The sequence below is a fragment of the Serinus canaria genome, chromosome 1A, assembly GCF_022539315.1.
Source record: "Serinus canaria isolate serCan28SL12 chromosome 1A, serCan2020, whole genome shotgun sequence".
NCBI classification, from domain to species: Eukaryota; Metazoa; Chordata; class Aves; order Passeriformes; family Fringillidae; genus Serinus; species Serinus canaria.
The window spans coordinates 9342050-9361634 of NC_066314.1; the positions used below are offsets into that span (position 1 = coordinate 9342050).

At 36.0% G+C, this 19585-nt stretch overlaps 1 protein-coding gene across 1 annotated transcript in view; it reads left to right on the forward strand.

Moving 5' to 3' along the window:
* Positions 1-19585, forward strand: part of PCLO (piccolo presynaptic cytomatrix protein) — a 318033-nt gene that overhangs the window by 295216 nt on the left and 3232 nt on the right. Inside the window, exons 25-26 of the mRNA XM_018910330.3 lie at positions 17122-17256; positions 17879-18024. Of these exons, the coding sequence (XP_018765875.2) occupies positions 17122-17256; positions 17879-18024 (281 nt within the window). The remainder of the gene's footprint in view (positions 1-17121; positions 17257-17878; positions 18025-19585) is intronic.

Sequence of the window (19585 nt, forward strand, 5' to 3'; positions counted from 1 at the left end):
TATACATCATATAAATTTAGAAATAGGCTTTAGGAGAGGCATGGAAATAATATCAACAGTTCAGGAAAGTGTACTCTTAAATACTTCAGTGATTTCTTCAGGGCTGAAAACCCACCTATTTATTTAGTATTTACTTTAACTCATTGTTAAGGAAGGAAGAAAAGGATCCTTCACCAGCTGGGAAGGTGGAAGCTAATGAACTCAGGGAGCTCCTTGAGGAGCAAAGATGAAACTGGAGAACAAGGGACAAAGGTGATGTGGGAACTTGTCAGAGGGCATATAATAATTTTAATGTTCCACACCATGGGCCTGTTAGCAAGCACAGACTTTGGAAGTTTGGGGAGTGGGGAGCCCATGAGGAAATCTAGACATATGTCTGTCAAAACAAGAGTGAGGAAAAGCATAAATTTAATTGTTTAGATTTTTCTAGTAAAGAGTAACAAGGGACTGAAGTGTCCTTGAGCTCTGATGTGTTCTCAGGCTGTTACATTCCTTTTAATTTTTGCCTCACAGTTGGGCCAAAGAGACAACCCAACCTGCTCACTTCTTAGAACTAGGCTGTCTTTAGATAAACTCCACATTCTGCTGAGTCCAGCACACTTCATGAACACTCATTCCCAGCATCAAAAAACTTTGGGATTCTCAACCAACCTTCAATTTATATAGAGCACAGCCAGCCATACATTATCAGACAGAAAGATGTATCCAAAGCATCTGAGCTCTCCAGCTCCCTCCAGCAATAAAAAGGAGCAATGATGAACTCAGCTTGCATTCATGCTATGGCACTACTGACTTCTATCTCCTGCAGCAAAACTCTGGAATGAACTGGACTTGCTTTCAGGCAGAAGTGCTAACTTGTTGATAGCACCACAGCTATAGTTAAAGCTCTTTTCCTGAGGCAGATTTTCTTTGTTGTTGACAGTAAAATAGATGTGGTATAAAAAGAGATTTTTGTTTTCAAACAGTTGGGAAATAATGCAAGAACCACAAAACAGATTCAATTTTCTTTAGACTTCTTTAAAATGAGCAAAACTGAAAATATGCAATTGGTGCCCAAAGGGATTTTAAAAATACTGAACATCCTGGCATTGGAGACGATGTCTTTTTCCAAAAAAGCAACAGATGTTTTTTCATGGTCTCATAGCAAAATGTGCAGTGTCCACTCTGTTGTTCTCCAAACAGAGATTAAAACACTCTTCAAACCAGATATTTTTTCCAAGAAGGATACTTGTAAAATGAAATCAACAATTTTTCTTGAAGCAATATTAATTTAGAAAATGTCTTTGTGATCATTATGATTTGTAAACTGGGCTGTAAAATTAGCTATGGAGGGAGCAGGTCACTGGAAAGAATTCTTCCCTTCTTCTGAGTGCTTGTTAGTATGAAGAAGATGAAGCCAGACTCTTCTCAGAGCTCAGCAGTCAGAAATAGGAAATAGATAACATTCACAAGCTGAAGGAAAGGAAATTCTAACTGAATAAAGGGAAAATAAAAAGCAAGCTAAACCAACCAACCCAACAAAAACACACCAAGTTTTGGTTCAAAACTCTACAAAAACACTCTGTTCAGCCTCATCTATGTGGAAGTTAACCCTGTTAGTGTGAGGCTGGACTGGAGTGCTCCAGCAGTCCTTTGCTCTGTGAATCATTCCATCAGTTTACAATTGCCTCTTAAAGCACGCTTTAAACCAGCATTATGTCTGTAAAATGCCATTTTTCCTTTCCCTGAACCTCATCTCTCCCTTCATGGTGACATAAGGCATGTGCTGATTCAGGTTAGGAGACCAACCCAAACTCAATAGGCTGGGGTGGGACAGGGAGGGGGTGAGGTTACAGTGAGCAGGATCCTTTCTGCCAAGGAGCTCATTAGCAGCTGTACAAACATTATGGCTACAGGAGATAAAGTCAGGGATGCTGTCTGGGAAGCAATAAGCAGGAATTTGGAGAGAGCTCTTTCAGCTCTAGTGCCTGTATGACTTTTTAAGACTTGGTGATTAGTTACAGGTAACAATCTTTTCAGCTAGACTGGTGCTGAGGATGGTATAATTTTCTTTTGGGGAACAACTCATCAGGAAGAGTTTAAAGCAGCAATCTGCTTCAGCTGTTTATTAAAAACTCCATAGTGTTTTTCATAACCACTGAGCTGGTTGAATTCCTCCCAGGTAATTGCTTGATGTTCCCTGCTGCAACTGCCTACAATTAATGTATTCTTTTCTTTCCCTAATGACAACAAGACCTGGAATATCTGATCACAGGCTTTGTAAATAAGGGGTTATTAAAAAACCAAAAATTGTTAAATAACAGAAAAAAAATCCAAGCCAGGTGGTTTATTTTGTACATTCTTCTTCTGAGTGAAAGGATGATGGTTTTATGGTAAATCACTGAGGAAAACTCAGCAATTCTTTTTTTTTTTTTTTGTCAATGCCATTTGCACCAGTTTTGACTTTTGACAGCAGAGGAGTTAATTCTGCCTTAACTAGAGCCTGTTTTCAAAGCATAACAAACAGCTTTCAAACTCAGACAGCACAGTACTCAGTAGGGTAGCAGACTTGCCTTATGTTTCTTGAAGTATTCTTGATAAAAAAATACTCCTTTGCTGGAGTTTATATGTCACATGGAAAAAGGCAGTAAATTCAGAATGAAGCTTGAAAGCTTGTTTTCCTGTTACCTCTATATGCTTCTCTGAGATAGTTTAGAAAAGTAATGAATATTATCAATGTACATTTAATTGCTTTACTCTCTTTAACTGTAGTTGCCTCACCTTTCTGATTGGAAGTACTACATATAATTACTTATATTTTTGTGAAAATAATAATTGTAAACGTATAATACTGACCACTATCCTTTCTAAGTTTTAAGGGTTTGCTAACTACCACTAGCATGATTATTATTAAGGGATAAACCCAAAAATTTTACAAAGAAGGAGTAGTGCAAGCTGCTGAAAGTATTCATCACAAAAGGTCTGAGATAGAAATTTTGATTTTTTAATGGAAATCGTGACTGTTAGCTTGCAGCATGATGGACATCTCAGGCTAAGCTCTATTTAATGTAGAGGGTCGTTTATGTTGTGGTGTTGAATTGTTTTGTATGGATTTTATTCCAAAATTGGAAGTTGAGTGTTTTTCACAGGATAATTAGATGTCTTGTGAGCCATTTCAGTAGCAAGTTTGCAGTCTCCACATCAGTATGATGGTCCTGGGTCACAATCATGGACTTAAAAGTCTGCATTCTTTCTACAGCCAAACTGTGTCGGGAAGAAGGGATGAAAATGTCCAGAGAAGTTAAATTGGTGCTTACCTGAATTACAATGCATACACATGCTCAAATTTCAGACATGAAGTTGGTAAAATGTATAGATTTGTAAATAAAACTGGTAAATAAAGCTTCTCTCTCTTTGGAAGAGCTACCAACAGAGAGACCTTGTGATTTCAACACAGAGTGGAACATGAGTCTAACAGCACTCAGAGACTTGCAGTTCAGCAATGGATCCACAAAGTTTTGCTGGTGAAACGTCAAAACCTCATGCAAGTGGATACTTGTGGTACATGTGGCCAGGAGAGGGTAAAGTTGGGCTAAAATAACTTTAAAGATAAAACATGGTCTTCAGCTTCTTTGGCCATGAAATCCTGTATTTCACAATGATAATCACATCAGAGAAATAATTAGCACTACCACCAATCAACAGGTCCATTTAAATTCATACAAGTATGAACATGTCATATTTTCCCAATCAGATGGACAACTTGCTCCTGCTCTCAGGGAAGAAAACACAGGTCAATTTTACATGATGAATCCAGATATCATGCTTTGAATTTGAGAAAGTTGGCTCACAGATTTTAGCAAAACATTTTCTTCCTGCAGTGGATCATAATCTGAATTGATATTTAGTGATTTTATTAATTTTCCTGAGCTAATCTATATCACTACCTCAATATTTGCATATTCAAATATTTCTGCCTTTGTTTTTATGCTTATGTACTCAGTGATTTCTTACTTTCATTGGGAACTCAGTAAAAATCTTTTCAAGTTGCTAAATACTGTCAAATGCCAATGAGAATCAGTCTTTGAATCCTTTTTCTTTTCTTCAGTCCTCAATCATTTACTATTTTGCATGTCCTTTAATCAGTTAATTAGTTCTGAGATTTTATACAGCTGGTAATATTTTTTCTGACTTAGAATTAAGAGACATATTCTCTGAGTAAATATACATCACAGACTGTTTTTTGTGACAGATGCAGAAACAATTTGTTGGGCATAAGATTGCTCACAAATAGCACTGAAATTGCAACTTGAAACTGGTTCTTCTATGTGATGATAAAGGAGAAGTTTGATCTGGTACTTCCCTGTTCTTTGCAAGGTTCTCTGTGGTGGTGCTGAGTGTCTCAGCTGGGGTGGTATCTAACCATGGCTGGGCACCAGCTTGGCAAGACATTCTTCATAAATATTACCCTAAGGGACAGTGTTTTCTTGGGTTTGAGCCAATTCCAAGCAGATATTCAGTAGACATATTGTGTCTCTTTAGGGTATCTAAAAAGGCAATGCTGTAGAGTTTTAAAATATTCTTTGCTTTATCAAGACTCCTTTTTTGGTGGCACTTTGGAGTAAAGTATCTTTCTTCAGTTCATGTACAACTGAACTGAAGGTTTAATAAATCTATAGATCAGATTTTTATTCAATCTTCTCTCTTACAGTATGAAATTCTTTCTAAATAAGTTAAAAATCCAGGAAAATGAATGTTATGGTTTCCTAAATCTGTCTTCATTTTTAGTTTAACACCCCCCCTCCTGCCTTATTTTCTGTTCTAAATTAATTGAAATTGTAAAGAAAGCCTTTGCAATTTCTTCAGGTATTGGCATTATATTCATGAATGATGATTGCAAAAGCAATGCTATACTTTATTACTAATTAATAATGAGTACATAACAGTAAACAGAGTACATAACAGCTTGGGTTCTTTTCCATGGTCCAGGTATTTTACATTTCAAAACTCACAAGACAAGTTTTAAATAACATGCAAAGAATCTATGCTGCACTTTCTGTTTGTGAGGTCTTGTCAAACCCTACTTTCAATTCCCATATGCACAGCTTTAATTTTAAAATGTAAATTATGACCAAATCATGAGGGTTGGCCTCAGTGCATAAAGTCCATGAAATACTAACTCTCAAAACAAGAGACAGCTTTTTCAGTTGCCAGAAAGTAAATCTACAGAAGATGTCAGAGCATTAACTCACTATGAGATACTCCTTTGTATTCATTATTGGAAAGATTCAGCTAATTGTAAAAGTTCCACTGCATGTATATTGCCCAGAGCAGAAAAGGATTTTCAATTAGTTACAAAATAGTTGGGTTTCTTTTTATCTACAGATAGATGGTGTATGCTTCAGTGACTTCAGAAAATGGAGAGTTACAAAACCAGACAGATATAAACACCAACATATGTGTGTTTTCTTATCCACTTTTTCTGGTGCACATCCTTTTGAGAAAACTTTCATCAGAAAAGTTTTCCAGTTGCAGGTGGAACTGATATAAATTCCAGGTGAAGGCCAAGAAATCATAGCCTCCAACCCCCTTATTTGGGACACCCTCAGATTCCAAGACAGGATTACCTCTTTTCTGTGTGGTGCCAGGGAAAGATCCCAGCATCTGAGACAAATCAGTCTCTGACTATTTTTTTTTCTCTAAAAAGTCCTGAAAAAAATATTTTAGGTGATCATATAGAAAAGTTTCAGTCTTGCACTATAAATCATCTCTGCTACAAATCTCTCATATTCTCCTATGACTGAATATTAGGCCCTTTTATTTTATTAAAATCCATGATTCCTAGCTCACCTTTCTTTGTGAGAGGACTTCCACCGTCTCTCCAATTTCCCATAGAAATTCAGAAACTCAGAAATATTTTCACCCCTCCAAAAGATTGTGACCTCTTCTGTAGCATAATTTTGCCACCTGGAACGTGGACTTAAAATGTTGACTTTTGCCATTGCTTTTTACCTTTATATAATTCCAGTTAACTGGAATTAACTGTTAACTGGTTTCTTACCAATTCTCGAACACTCTAAATAGAAACACATTTCTAAATAGAAACCCATTTTTCCTTTTTCTTTTCTTTCCATCATTTCAATCTTCATCACAAATCTGAGTGGATTTGCATAAGTGCTGTACTGTCCCTGTACTTTTTCTTCTGCTGTAGGTTTTTATACAATATTCTTTATTCAAACATATCTCTGTGGAGCTAAGCCATCAGTTCAATAGTGCAATGAAATACCAACTTTAGGATGTCTGTTATAGCAGCTTGAGGGAACCAGCATTGCATGAAATAAAGAATAATGGAACTGCTGAGTGCTGAATGAGAGGCAAAATGTAAAGTATGCATTCCAACAAAATGCAGGTACATTGGTCTGTAAAGATTTCTGGTGGACCGTTAAAAACTTGAAAAAAAAAAGTCATTTAATAGAAAACTCCAGGCAAGAGCCAAAGGGTAAATTGATATTTCTCCAGACTAGCAACTTTAAGAACTGTGCCCATATTACTGTAAGATTCTTTCAAGCATCAGTCCTCCACGGACTATAGAACTCCGAATAATACTATGGAATTCTCTGCAGAACATTTCAGTTCATCCCTCCTGAGCAAAATTTGGATTAACAGGTTGTTGGTTTTTTTTTAGTTTTACTGAGCTGATTCCATTTTTATCCTGATTAATGGAAAGGATCATCCTCCATTGCTCTGTTGGACAGATTATGCAGGTAGTAGAATCCCAGTAGAGATTACAAGTATTCATTCTTATGCTAAAACTTCCGAGGTTCCCTGCAGCCAGCCCCAAAATGCTCAGATGGTCCTGGAAAACAGATTTGGTTTTCTTTCCTATGTTAATCACAGCTCTTACTGTCACACAGAATAGGCAATGTCTCATACACTTACACTTAGTCCTATTAGCAACAACATTTTCAGTAATCATTCTCATTTAATGCAAGAGAAAGAGCATCTCAACAGTGAGCTGCTACCACTGCAGCAGGAAATGTAAGTATGCAAAAGGAAATCTATGAATATAAGAGCATACCTGTCTTCCACATGAACAGCCAGTGCAGAAGCTTTTGCTCTGGTACCCAAGCTGTGCAGCACACAGGGCTGTGCTCTCCAGTGTGCAGCTCCAGGGAGGTATGAGCAAGACTTTAAGCATATTTCACTGAAAGTGCCTCAGAGCTGCAGTATGAATCTGAGGGGGAATCTGGAAATCATGATGTGAGGAGTGAATAGGCTTGTTCTTACCAAAAAATTTTCATCTCCAGCTATCATGATAGTGTGCCTACTAGGTTTATAGCACAAAAGAGTGCTAACATATTGTGTTAGGTTTGGTGTGTGTATGGATGTATTTGTGTATACAAATGCCATCTTCCACCTCCTTCTCAAAGAAAGCCTTATTAAGTTACATATGCCACCATGTGTTAAGTAATTTTTTTGTGGGCTATAAATGACTTGGCCAAGCTGTGAAATGAAACAGCTTGTTCCACTGCACTAACAGTGCAGGCTCAGTGCTTATTGTCTGTGCAGTAAATGTTGGATGAGTCACTCTCCAAACGAAGCCACATCATATGTGGTTCTTACACCAAGTCCTTTCCACTGTGTGTGCATCCTTGTGATAGGACAGCTTTGTGGCAAAGAGAAAATATCAAAATATACTATTGTTTGCACTTTTAGGTCAGGAACAGTGGTATTTTTTTTTCAAGTTGATGACCACTTTTAAAAACTCCAGCATGTCTCATAAAACTAAGCCTGTATTAGATGATTTGGTAACATCTACTCCTGAAGTTAGAATTTTACCTTTGAGCTAGTTTTCTATTTATTTTTTCTAATGAAATCAATTCTCTTAAGACATGCATCTAATTTTATCCATCTGCCTTTGAAGTTTTTTGTTGTTGTTGTTGTTTTCATTAGACTATATGTCCAAACCCTACAAGTAATGAAAAATCACTGCTCAAACAGCCCTCTGCCAAAGCACATAGGGAAGTTCCTAGGTGTTCCTGTTATGCAACACGTGCTTGGGTTTATGTTCAAATGCAACATGACTGGTTTTGCTTCTGCCTGACCCACAAGTTCAGCAGACATTATATAAATAAACTTTGTTTTCATGTCATTCTTTCCACTTCTGAGTGGTCAGCAGGTTTCCTAACAGAACACTACTTTTTGCAAATGCAACTGCAAGCATTTTGTTTTAATTGTTTTCATTTTTAGCTGGTTTTATTTAGGAAATACATTGCTCTTACAACATTTTCTAAGCACTCCGTGTATTTTAATTTAGGTTGGTGAATATTTGTTTTCATCCCAAGTAAAAAAATATTCTGTTCAAGTTATTTTTTTCTCTTTGGAGTCCCAAAAGTGAATACAATAAATGCAAAACCCCCTTGGTAATCTGGTCTTTCCTGTCCTGATATTATGCTACATATGACTTCTGAATTGTAGCTGTAATTATTTGATCCTCTTTAATATATCTTTACAGACATTTTCCATTATCTCCAACTGCCATCCACGTGACTAATTTTTCTCCCCTTAAAATGCTTATTTTATTTCTATTATACTTTCATCATATTGTAACATAAGACAAATGGACTTTAATCCATTTGAAGTTCAATCAAAATCGAACTCCTAGGATTTCCAGCATTTTAAGCCAGAATGTCTAATTTCTCAAAATCAAGTGGACAAAAACAATAAATAAATCTGTTGTGTTATTCAATCTTCACATGTATAGTCAGTTTTAGAAGGTGTAAAATTTTTCATTATTTTGATATAGAAAGTGAAGGCTGACTCAGAAGGGATTTTGTCATTTCAGACTGTTTTTGAACTCTCAAAATCTTGCATATCAAAACTAAAAAAAGATAAAAAATGTCTTTACCATGAGAGAGGGAAAGTAGCTTAAAATCTGTAATTTTTTTTAATGAAAACCTAAGCAAATCTAGCAAAATCCTCCCTGGTTTTGTATGGGTGAGACCCATTTTGTGTTTTCATACTGACATGGAAAAAAAGTGCAGACTCAGTCATCCCACTTTAATAAAATATTTGTGCTGTGTTACACAAAGATTATTGTGGCAGTGTGCAAATACATAACTGAACTTTTGGTATGTCAAATTCAGACTTTTGTAGGCAGTTTGCAATTTTTTTTCTCCCTTTAGCAAAACATTTTCTCTTGGTAAAGCTGCAGTAGAATAAACTTAAATAGTCAAGATTCAGGTTGCTCTGTATGTACAGCATTAGTTTTCTTCTTCTTCCTGTATGAAGTTTTTTTTATACAAAAAGCCAGGGCAAAATGTGCTTTTCATCATCAGCATTTCAGATGTGCTGTGGCAAGCCATCTTTTATGCAACTGAATCTGCAGCCTCTGATATGTCTCATTATGTAAGATGCTAAAATTGTGAAGACTATGAATAGATATTTAGACTTGGGCAGTGATTTATGGTGAGGATGAAAGGGAACAAAGGTGGTTGAAGAGAGTTTTTCCTTCTGAGATTTCACAGTTTCCCCTTTCAGATTCAGGCTGCACCTATCTTTGAAGTTCAATTAAAATCTCAAGAATATTTTCAACTATGTTTTCAGCTTTCTTTCAAGTTTTAGCTTTCTCTGAAGTTATGGAAAATTACGGAGCTGTAAATTTTAAGTTCAGGGAGTTTGCCTTAGACATAAAACTTCCTTATGATTAACCCTGTCATTAGTTTGTAATTATAAATCAGAGATAAATTTTGGGGAAATCTGGTATTTGAAGGAAGTGCAGAAAGCATGTTGATAGAATTTTCAGTTTAGAACACAAGAATTCCCTTCCTCAGAAGGGGAAGAAATAAATAAGAGATAATCTAGTAGGATTACTGTGAGTACTGTGAGTTGTGTAAATATCTTGACTTCCCTCTCTTCATTTTCATTCTCTCTCTAGCTACTACCAGTCAAATGCACACAGGTATACTGTGTTCATCTTCATTGTTGAAATCAACCTGTGGAGTAATCTCTGATCACCTAAATTTGATATTTACAGGTCTGATTATTTTTTTTCCATTTATTCAAAATTTCTCTATGGTAAAGGGACAAGTCTGGCTAGATTACTGGAAAAAAAATCTTACTGGAGAAGCCTCTGACCCCCCCATACTGTCATTTAGGTTACTGCCTTGGGCAGCTTCTGATACTAGGGAAACTCTTTCATCAGACTCACGTCCTCTAACATTATTCCTTCATGATATTCTTCCCACCACCCCACTCTTCCTACAACATTTTAGAAAGTCACACAACAAAAATAAAGCTGGTTAAAGTGGATTGGTACACATCTTTATTTTTCATATTTGAGCATATTATGAAGTATCAGTGTTATTTTCCCACACATCACATTACTTCAGATCAAGAATTTTTACATATGGTGTCAATGTATAGTCAGAAGTGAGTTTTGGTTTCAATTATTTCTTTTGTTTTGATTTGCTTTGCTTTTTTCTTTCAAAATGATGAATAAAGCCTATGAAATAGGAGCACACATAGAATGACCAATAAATGGAAGAGAGCTTAGATTTTTTTCTGGGAAATATTCCACATCTCAATAGGCAAAAAACTTTCTCTGTTTTCAAAATATATTTCATGAAACAGGGTGGGGTTTTTTTACTTAAAATACGGATTTGGGGTATACAGACTAAATTTCTGCAGAAGTATATTTGAATTTCTCTCATCAGTGCGCCTGCTAGGTCTGAGAATCACAATATAATGCTGTCAGCTTGTTCATATGCCTGAGCCTCAAAGTCAGCCAGCCTCAGTGCCTACAAAATTGTAAATTGTGTTTGCTGTGAGCAAAGATCCTGAGTTCTTTGCAGGGACCTCCTCTCCCCCAGAATGTGATCATATGTGCATCACATCTGAGGGCACTGGGAGATATTAATGAAAGAATTTCCTTGCTCATCTCATAATATATCAGTACTGCACAATGCAAGGTAAGGAAGGGGAAGGAGAAAAGAGAGGAGCTCCTTGGGTTTCTGTCAGAGCATCCCTGTTCCCAAGGGAGCTTTTTATCAGGAGTGGAACTGAGTTTGCCATCTCAGAGGAGAATGGCTGGCTGCACACAGTGTCCCTGCCTGTGTCAGGTAAAGGGACAGAATAAAACACAATAACACCCAGCCCTTCTCTTGTAACAGCACATAGCTTTTCCACAGGCAGGTTAGAGAAAACTGAACACATTTTAGGGACCCTTAGCAGCTGGAGCTCCACTTCAGAGCAGAGGTAGATAAATACAGCCTTTCTCTGAGCTTCAGTTTGTCCCATGAGCTGTTGATTGCGCTGTGAAGAGCAAACTGAGTATCCAGTAGTGAGAGGAGCAGCAAATTTCAGAACATATTCAATCTCATATTTAATGAGAAAAACCCACAGTGGTAATCCCAACATGTGTTTAAAGCACTGAGAGACAGGAGGAAGTAGTAGTTAAAACTGCATTAGATGTCTGATTTTTCTCACTGCAGAAAAAAAAAAAAAACGAACAGCCTATAAGAGAAAACTGTAGTAATTTTAATACATAAAGAAATATGTGTGCAAAAGGTAAAACACAAAAAGAAGTAAATTAAGAGAAATTATAAGGACAAAAAATGTTGGAGCCGGTAAACATTGAGAAGTGCTTTTTATAAAGGTTATTCTTCATTATTTTGAAGCAGCTTTGCCAGTAGCTCATGCCCCAGAGCAAGAGGATGAAAGGCATGAATACAAACAGCTGGTACTGCAAGTAACTTTTGTGATGAAAAAAAAAAAAAAATAGAGAGAGAGATTTGCTTAACAAAGAGTGGAAGGTTTTGGCTGGCATTTTAACTTCTTGATATATATATGTTTAAAATTATACCGAATACTTTTGCTTTACCTTCAGCTGGAGTTGTTTAGCTCTAATACTGAAATGTATATACTGTATATATCCTACCATTTGCAGTAATACTGAAGAATTTATTGCAATAAGATCATGTTACCTTGTTTTTCTGAAGCACAGCTGTCTGCTGGAGGATGAACATCTGATTCTTAAAATAGTGTTGAAGGAATCCAGCAGAAACATGTTTCTTGGTACAACTGCACTGTGTTAGACAGAAAATTATGAATGTACAAGCTTCATGGTTACTGTGGAGAGAGACATTCTTGACAGTGGCAAGGTCCTCATAAACCTTCCTAAGATTTTGTGTTTTCCCTGGGATCACACTCCAAAGTCCTGTCTATGTTTACACGATCAAAGTCTCTCTCTTCACAGAAAACCCAGACTCAGTTACTGAACACAAACAACTCTAAGAGATGTTATTAACTCCATCTCAGGGAGATGAAATCTGAGATCAGAAAGCTACTAAGGAACACTGGTCTTGTGACAGAACCCATCTTTTCTGTGTTGTCTTTAATCATGTCCCATATTTTAAAGCTGTAATTTTGTCCTTTTTTAAATTCAAGTTATCGAGACATGGATTGAAATCTCAGACTACTTAGATTTTTTAACACACTATTATATGTTCTAACTCTCTAAATATTGCAAACACATCCTAATGTAGCTGAATAGAAGATTTTTTTTTTTTTCTTTAAGAAATTCAGCTACATAGGAGTATGTAATTTGTTTTATTCTGGAATATATTTTTTTCTCATTACACCATGAGATAGCTATCCAAGTCCAAGTCATTAAATACCTGTGAGACTACAGTAGTTAAGTACATGCAAAAATTCCTTTATTCTATCAATAAACACAGAGCCCTCAGAGGTACATTAATTTAGTCTCTCAGAGTATCAAAACAGATAAAAACCTAAAGAGATGATGCATCTCTTCAGTAGGCCAATATCACTGAGAGCTGTTTAGAAAGATCTTCCTCTGATTTAAAATCTTTCACCATAAAGTGTCTGACTCCTGAAGCTCCAAAAGAGCATTTCCATATTTTGTAAACAATAATTTCATCTATAAGCCTCATTTGAAAAGAAGAATGCTGGGAAATAGGTGTTAATTTTTTCCCCTTGTATTTTATGCTTAATTCCCCAGCTCTAGAAGCCCCCAGTCATTCTTGTGGAACAGGAGAGCCCATACCAATTTAAACACAATTAGGAAATAAAATGTCAGTTTATGTATTTTCCTGATTCTGATTTCTGGCCATCTGGCATCCACTCAGGAAATTACTCAAGTATGATGTTTGTCAAGTAGCAGCATTTAGACATCTCATATTTAAATTTCCAAGTTTAACCTACTCATGCCTTATCCATCTATGTGAAAATACACAGTCAACCTCAGGAAGCCATCCAACTTATTCTAAGATAAAAGTGCAAATTATCTCATGACTTTACATTTAGACAATTGAACTGAATAAAATTCCTGCCATTCTGCAGTGAGATTTACTTGCCCATTTAATGCATTGCTGAATTAGGCTTGATAACACAGAATGGTGGGAGGCAGCCACTTACTTCTGTCTTGGGTAATTCTGTTTGGCAGCAGGCATTTGATTAGAAAGGAATGGGAGCACAATCCATACTGATCAATCTCTGGAATTGACAACAACAGTGCAGATGACACATCCTGTGAATTACAACAGCAGTCAATTAAAACTAATAGCAAAACTAATTAACCTTTCACAATGAAGAGTGTGACAGTTCTACTAGAACAACAGCTTTGGTGTTGCCATCACTACAGCAGATTTAAACTCCTTGACTTCTAAAATACCTTGCAGAAATTTAGTTAATAACCACCTCCTTTTAATTGTTAATAAATTATTGACAAATGTGGTCCCCTAAAAAGAAGTGTGCAGTCATAAAAAAAAAAAAAAGCATGAATGTTTTTAATCCTTTGTGTAGATATTGCTGTATTTAAGAATTGTTTGCCTACAGGTGGCATGATGCAAAGGTGAACACAATGATGGGGTGCATGACTGTGCTCCTCTTGTGGTATTTCAGTAAGTGTGTGTTTGACACATATGAAACAGGAAAATATCACAAAAATTCAGCTTAAATATCTCTTGTCCTTTAATTTTTTTACTCTAGCCTATGGTTGTAGAACATCTCTTTTTCACTCCTTGTTTCCTAAGCTAAATTAAACAGTAATTTTTTAGTGCTTTACTGTATGGTTCCCTGCTTGGTTTGCAACTCTTTAATCTGAATTTTTTTTTTTTTTTTTGAGGAAAATGTTACTACTCAAGTTAAAAATTGTTTTTCACTTCTTTGGGAAACCATATTAGTACTTCCCAAAATGATATACACTATCTATTTTTCAGAGTTGAATTGTAGCATTTATCTTCATCCAATGTATCAAAATACCTGCAATCAGTTCCATTCTCGCATCACTTTTGCTTGATGTTTTCTAAACTTATATAAGACAGCAAAAGATTTTTATTGGGTGATGTATATTTTGTTTTATTCCCACCAATGCAACCCTTGAGGATATCCAATTCCACACCAGCCTGAGGAAGTTTATTTCTGTCACACCAAACATGACATTCATGACACATTCATGTCCAGCTCAGCCCACTGTGAGCTCTCACCAGCTCTAAGATGATTCACTGTTAACTATTCCCTTCATCACTGTATCTCTCATTTTCATTTAAAGAATCAGGTCCACAAAGCAAGGCACACATGCTCTATTTGTGCACACCCACCAAAGGAAAGATGTATGGAACTCATAAATGAGAAAAAGAGGGAAAAGCTGAGCAATAGAAGGAAGAGGAATCCCTTCTGAGTCTACAAAACTCTGGTGGGCTCTGAAGTGGTGATTTATTTTATTGCCATGTTTCATAAGCCTGGTGTTAAGGCTCCTTCCCTCATGCTGTGGGAGAAATGAAAATTAGTATGGAAGCACAACAAAGCTATTATCCTTCATGTGTTTGCAGCTGTAGATCATTGTCTTCCCCACAATGCTTAAATGGTGAAGCAGGATTGCTTGTCCTAAAGAGAATCTGCTGATATAGAACAGTCCATGGAAAATTCCCAGATGCTGAGAAATAGCTTTGGAATATTTAAATATAACTTGCTGGAAGAATAAATCATTTTTTCTGGCTCACAACATCACAAGTGGCATCCAAACTACCTCATCTCATCTGAAGCTTAATGCACACCTAAATGAAAAAGGAGGCACTAAGGCAACCAAGATGGGGCCCTAACAACTAATGCAAATAGAACTAACAGGACAGAGAGGGAATAAAGAAAATAAGCCAAGTACATTTTCCAGAAAAGTCTGTGATTAACTAAAAATTGCCTGAAACTAATATAATGTTTTTCCTACAACTGTCCATGCTGGGCTTTTTCTCATGTTTCTGGGAGTCAGTGCAAGAAGCAATACTGATCACAAATTCAGATTTAGACAACACCTTTCAGATGTGTCATGTCTTCATCTGTGGTTTGAGAATTTTATCTACAGAAAAAAAGAAGGCATTTTTTCTTGTTTCTCTTTCAAGTTATTCAAAATTCACAGTTTAACCAAGACAGGCCCAATGTAAACTCACTTCTTTTCAGGGAAAGGGCATTATAACAAGAGAGATATAATGAATTACAGGGACATTGTTGGCCATACCTTCTTTGATCCCAGCTACCAATGATCTTTTCTCTTGGCATCAGAAAATGAAGACTTCATTATCTTTGCACAACCATGTAGCAGAAAAATATGTTATTATTGCATATTAAAATCTGTAGGAATGGTTTTGTGATTATTGTGAAAGAATAATGTGAAAGAATTACTTGCCTCATAAAGGGTCCTCTCACACCTTAGAAACAACAGAAGAAATGCTGGCTCAGCTGAAGCTGAATTACAAATTTAGGACTGTAACTAAATTAAATTCTAGCTTTGGTTTGTGAGGGAAGTTGGGGGGCAGTGTGTAGCTGTGATTATTTGTCATTACACTTTTACTCATGATCCCTCAAACTATTTTAAGTGGAAAAAAACCAGAATTTAATCAGGAGCTGTCATTTTTAGAGAGAATTTCAAATTTGATTGTACATTTGTGATACAAGAAGTAGTCTTTACATGCTACTTGGCAACATAACACTCTTTAATTGGGAAACTTCTCCAGATGTATCATAATTGTTTACAGTCTGCAGAGGTGCTTTGCACCTTACAACATCTTGGCACAAGCTTCTAGAATGTCCAGAAAAGTGTTAAATCCTGCTGGCACCAGAATAAAGAATGTAATAAAGAATTCCAACTGCTTTATGGTTGGATTTCTTTTGAACTAATGTCTAAAGAGAAGAGAAAGGTGAAATAATATTTTCAGTAGCAAGACAATAGCTTTAGAAGCCCAAGCCCCACTCTGAGATGATGTTGGTATGGAGAGAATGGAGCTGAGGATGCTCTGCTCCCACTCCCCTATGCATTTAGGAGATCCAGCCCTGCTCCTCTCTGCCTGGCTTCTGAAAAGGCTCGTGGGAGGACAGGCAGAGGAAAGGCAAAAGAGCTTTGTCTACATTTTCTTCTGTGCCTTCTCTCCATCTCTGAACTGATTTAGAGAGAGATTCATAAAATGTAGAAATAATGGCCCTGAATTTCTACCCACACAAGCAGAGAAATTACCTTTAATTTTAAAGGTCTCTCCAAGCCCTTCCCTTTAAACTGTGTGAATGATATTGCTCCATCTATATAGAAAGGGGAAAGAAATGCTGACTTCACCAGCCTTACTTCATTGCCTTTGGATATCTTACTTTTAACACTCTATTGAAAGTTTTCTTTCTTCTTTTCTTGCTTTTTTGTTTCTTTTTTAAATGAGATAAGAGTCTTGTAGTAAATGTTTCTGAAAAGGTGAATTGCAGTGACCATTATGTTACCTGTAAAACCTCCTAGAGAAATTTCCATTCTTGGGAAAAAAGCTCCACTGAGGCAGATACATTCTGAAGCATATAATTTAGTTATACAAGTTTATGTCATGTGCCTACCATTTCCTCATCCAACAATACATTTTCCTTACATTCCTGACTTAAAACTATGAGCTACAAATATAGCTATAAAAACTATAAGAAAAAAAAAAAAAAAAAAAACAAACCCAAAACCAAAACTAAATTAAGCAAACAAAGACAAAAACAAAACAAAAAACCAAACCAAAACAAAACAGAAAAAAACCCATGTCTCCAAGTTAGAAAGATATTTTTGGTTTCCTTTCACATTAATGAGGGTTGTTTTTTCTGCTTTTCCAGGTAAAACACAGGTTATGGGTGAAATCAAGATTGCATTAAAGAAGGAAATGAAGACAGATGGAGAACAACTGATAGTAGAAATCCTTCAGTGCAGAAATATCACATACAAATTTAAATCTCCAGATCATCTTCCAGGTATCACTCAGAAAACAGCTTCATGATGCTTTGAAAACATTAAGTAGGTTGTATCTTAAGTCATTTAACATCATCACTACAATGGAGAAAAAAATTGCGTCTTAGCCAGGATAACATATCTACAGGATTCTTTTTGATGTACTTGTTTTCTCCTATGACCAACTTTAATGAAAGCAAAAACATTTTGTAGAAGCAAATTAACTCTCAGAAGTTAATCTTCTTTGTAATTTACTTCTTATTTTTAAAAATTATTCCATTTTTAGTTTTAGTAAAACTTATAAATCCTTTGGTTTTAAAAGAAGAGGAATAACTAGTAGAGGATTGTATTTTTATGAAAAAGCTTTTTAAAACCATAAATCTCATGTTCATAATGATATTTTCATACATAGATAAAGATATCAATGTATTTTTTTATTTAATGACAGTATTATAAACACAAAGTAGTTCCTTTGGATTTAGTGGGATGGGATGTGGGATTCACATTTCACACCATGTGAATGAGAACAGAATATGACTTGGTAAAATATCATTTTTTCACAAACATTCCCCTCTGCTGAAATCATTAACAACAAAGATTATTTAAAAGCTTCTGTATTTAACTCATTGAACTATTCTTCCCCAGACCTGTATGTGAAGCTGTATGTTGTCAATATTTCTACCCAAAAGAGAGTAATTAAGAAGAAAACCAGGGTATGCAGGCATGACCGAGAGCCTTCGTTCAATGAAACATTTAGATTTAGCTTGAGTCCTGCTGGGCATTCTCTTCAGGTAACTTTGCATTTTATTAAATCCTAATTTTTGGTGGTGTCGGTGCAGTGCTATGGGCATTTGAGCTCAATATACTACCTCAGGTGTTTGCTGAAAAGAGAAAACTGCAAACAAATTAACACAGTTCTATAATAATGAAAATATCAGGCTAGAGGAGACATTAAAAGATGGATTACTCCATCACACCACACTGAGGAAGGGTATTTATAGATCAGGCCTGAAAATTTTAGGCTTGATCTGTTCTTAAAATCCCCCAGAGAAGGGAGTTATACATGCCTTCCAAGAATAATATTCTATGTATTTAAAAATTTTAGTGCAATATCAAAATTAAATATGCCATATTTTTAAATTAAGTTCATTTATCCTTAAGTATCCTCACAAAGTAAAGAGGAAAACTGATTTGCCTTCCTTTTAATTTAATAAAAATAGGGTTTACAGTGACAGGCTGTTATCTTACTTCTCCTCTCTATTTTTCCAGGCTGAGTCAACCAAATTTCTTTGCTATGTCCTTTTGCCTAAATGCTTAATGATTTTATCATTCTCTCAATTTCTCCAACTTCTTTAAAAGTTGTAATACCTAGAATTTGACACAATAGTCATAATGTCAGATGCTGAGAATTAATGATTATGCCCAGCCAGATATTCTCTGGTACATTTGTAATGGAGTGACTTTTTGTCAGTCTGTGACACATCAAATCATGCATGGAACTGGTTCAAGAAGAGTCCCCCTCCTGTGTTTTAGTTGCTTAGACAGATTTGGTCATATGGCCAGATTTGGGGTTTTTTGGATTGGTTGGATTCAGTTTCTCCACCTTCATTTATTTTCATATTAGGAGAAAAGTATAAGCCATATATTCAGACATTTTCCAGTCAGTGGAGAGGAATGAGAAATTCAAGGGGTATCTGTATGCCAACCCTAAAAGTCAGTGGAAGGCATTGCTGGGCATATAAGCATCCAGTTAATGAACCTTTAAATGTGTCAGACCAACCTGAATAAGACAGCTACAGTGTGAAATAAATAAAGTTAGTCTGGAATATCTAAGTACCAGCATTATGCTTATTGATTGTATCATTAACATTACAAATGGATGTTACTTACAAAACAAGACTCCCCCTAAAAACAGATGCTGATTTTCCTGTGTTAAGGTGTCCTAATATCTTATTGTTTCAATAGACTAAAGAAAAGACTATTTAAGAATTGACATTTTCTGGTAAAAGATAAAATTATCAATAAAATCTTGCCAAAGTTTAGGAGCTCCCATAAAAAAATTTGCTTCCAGTGGTGTTTTGAAGAGGAAACCATATAGGGGAGACCAGTAAAGAAGAATTCACAGAGTCCTATGGAAAAATATTCCATGCAGTTTTAAGGAGGGACATAGCAAGTGACATATCCAAAAGGACAGTTAGCATGAGACTTGACAGCATTTCCTCTGGAACTCTGTGCTATAAAGACAAGAGGGAACTGAGGAGAGACCTTGTTGTGTTCTTCAACATGCTCCTGGGGGGAAGCAGGAGGACAGGAACTGATCTGGTCACTGCTGTCACCCAAGGCAGGACTCAA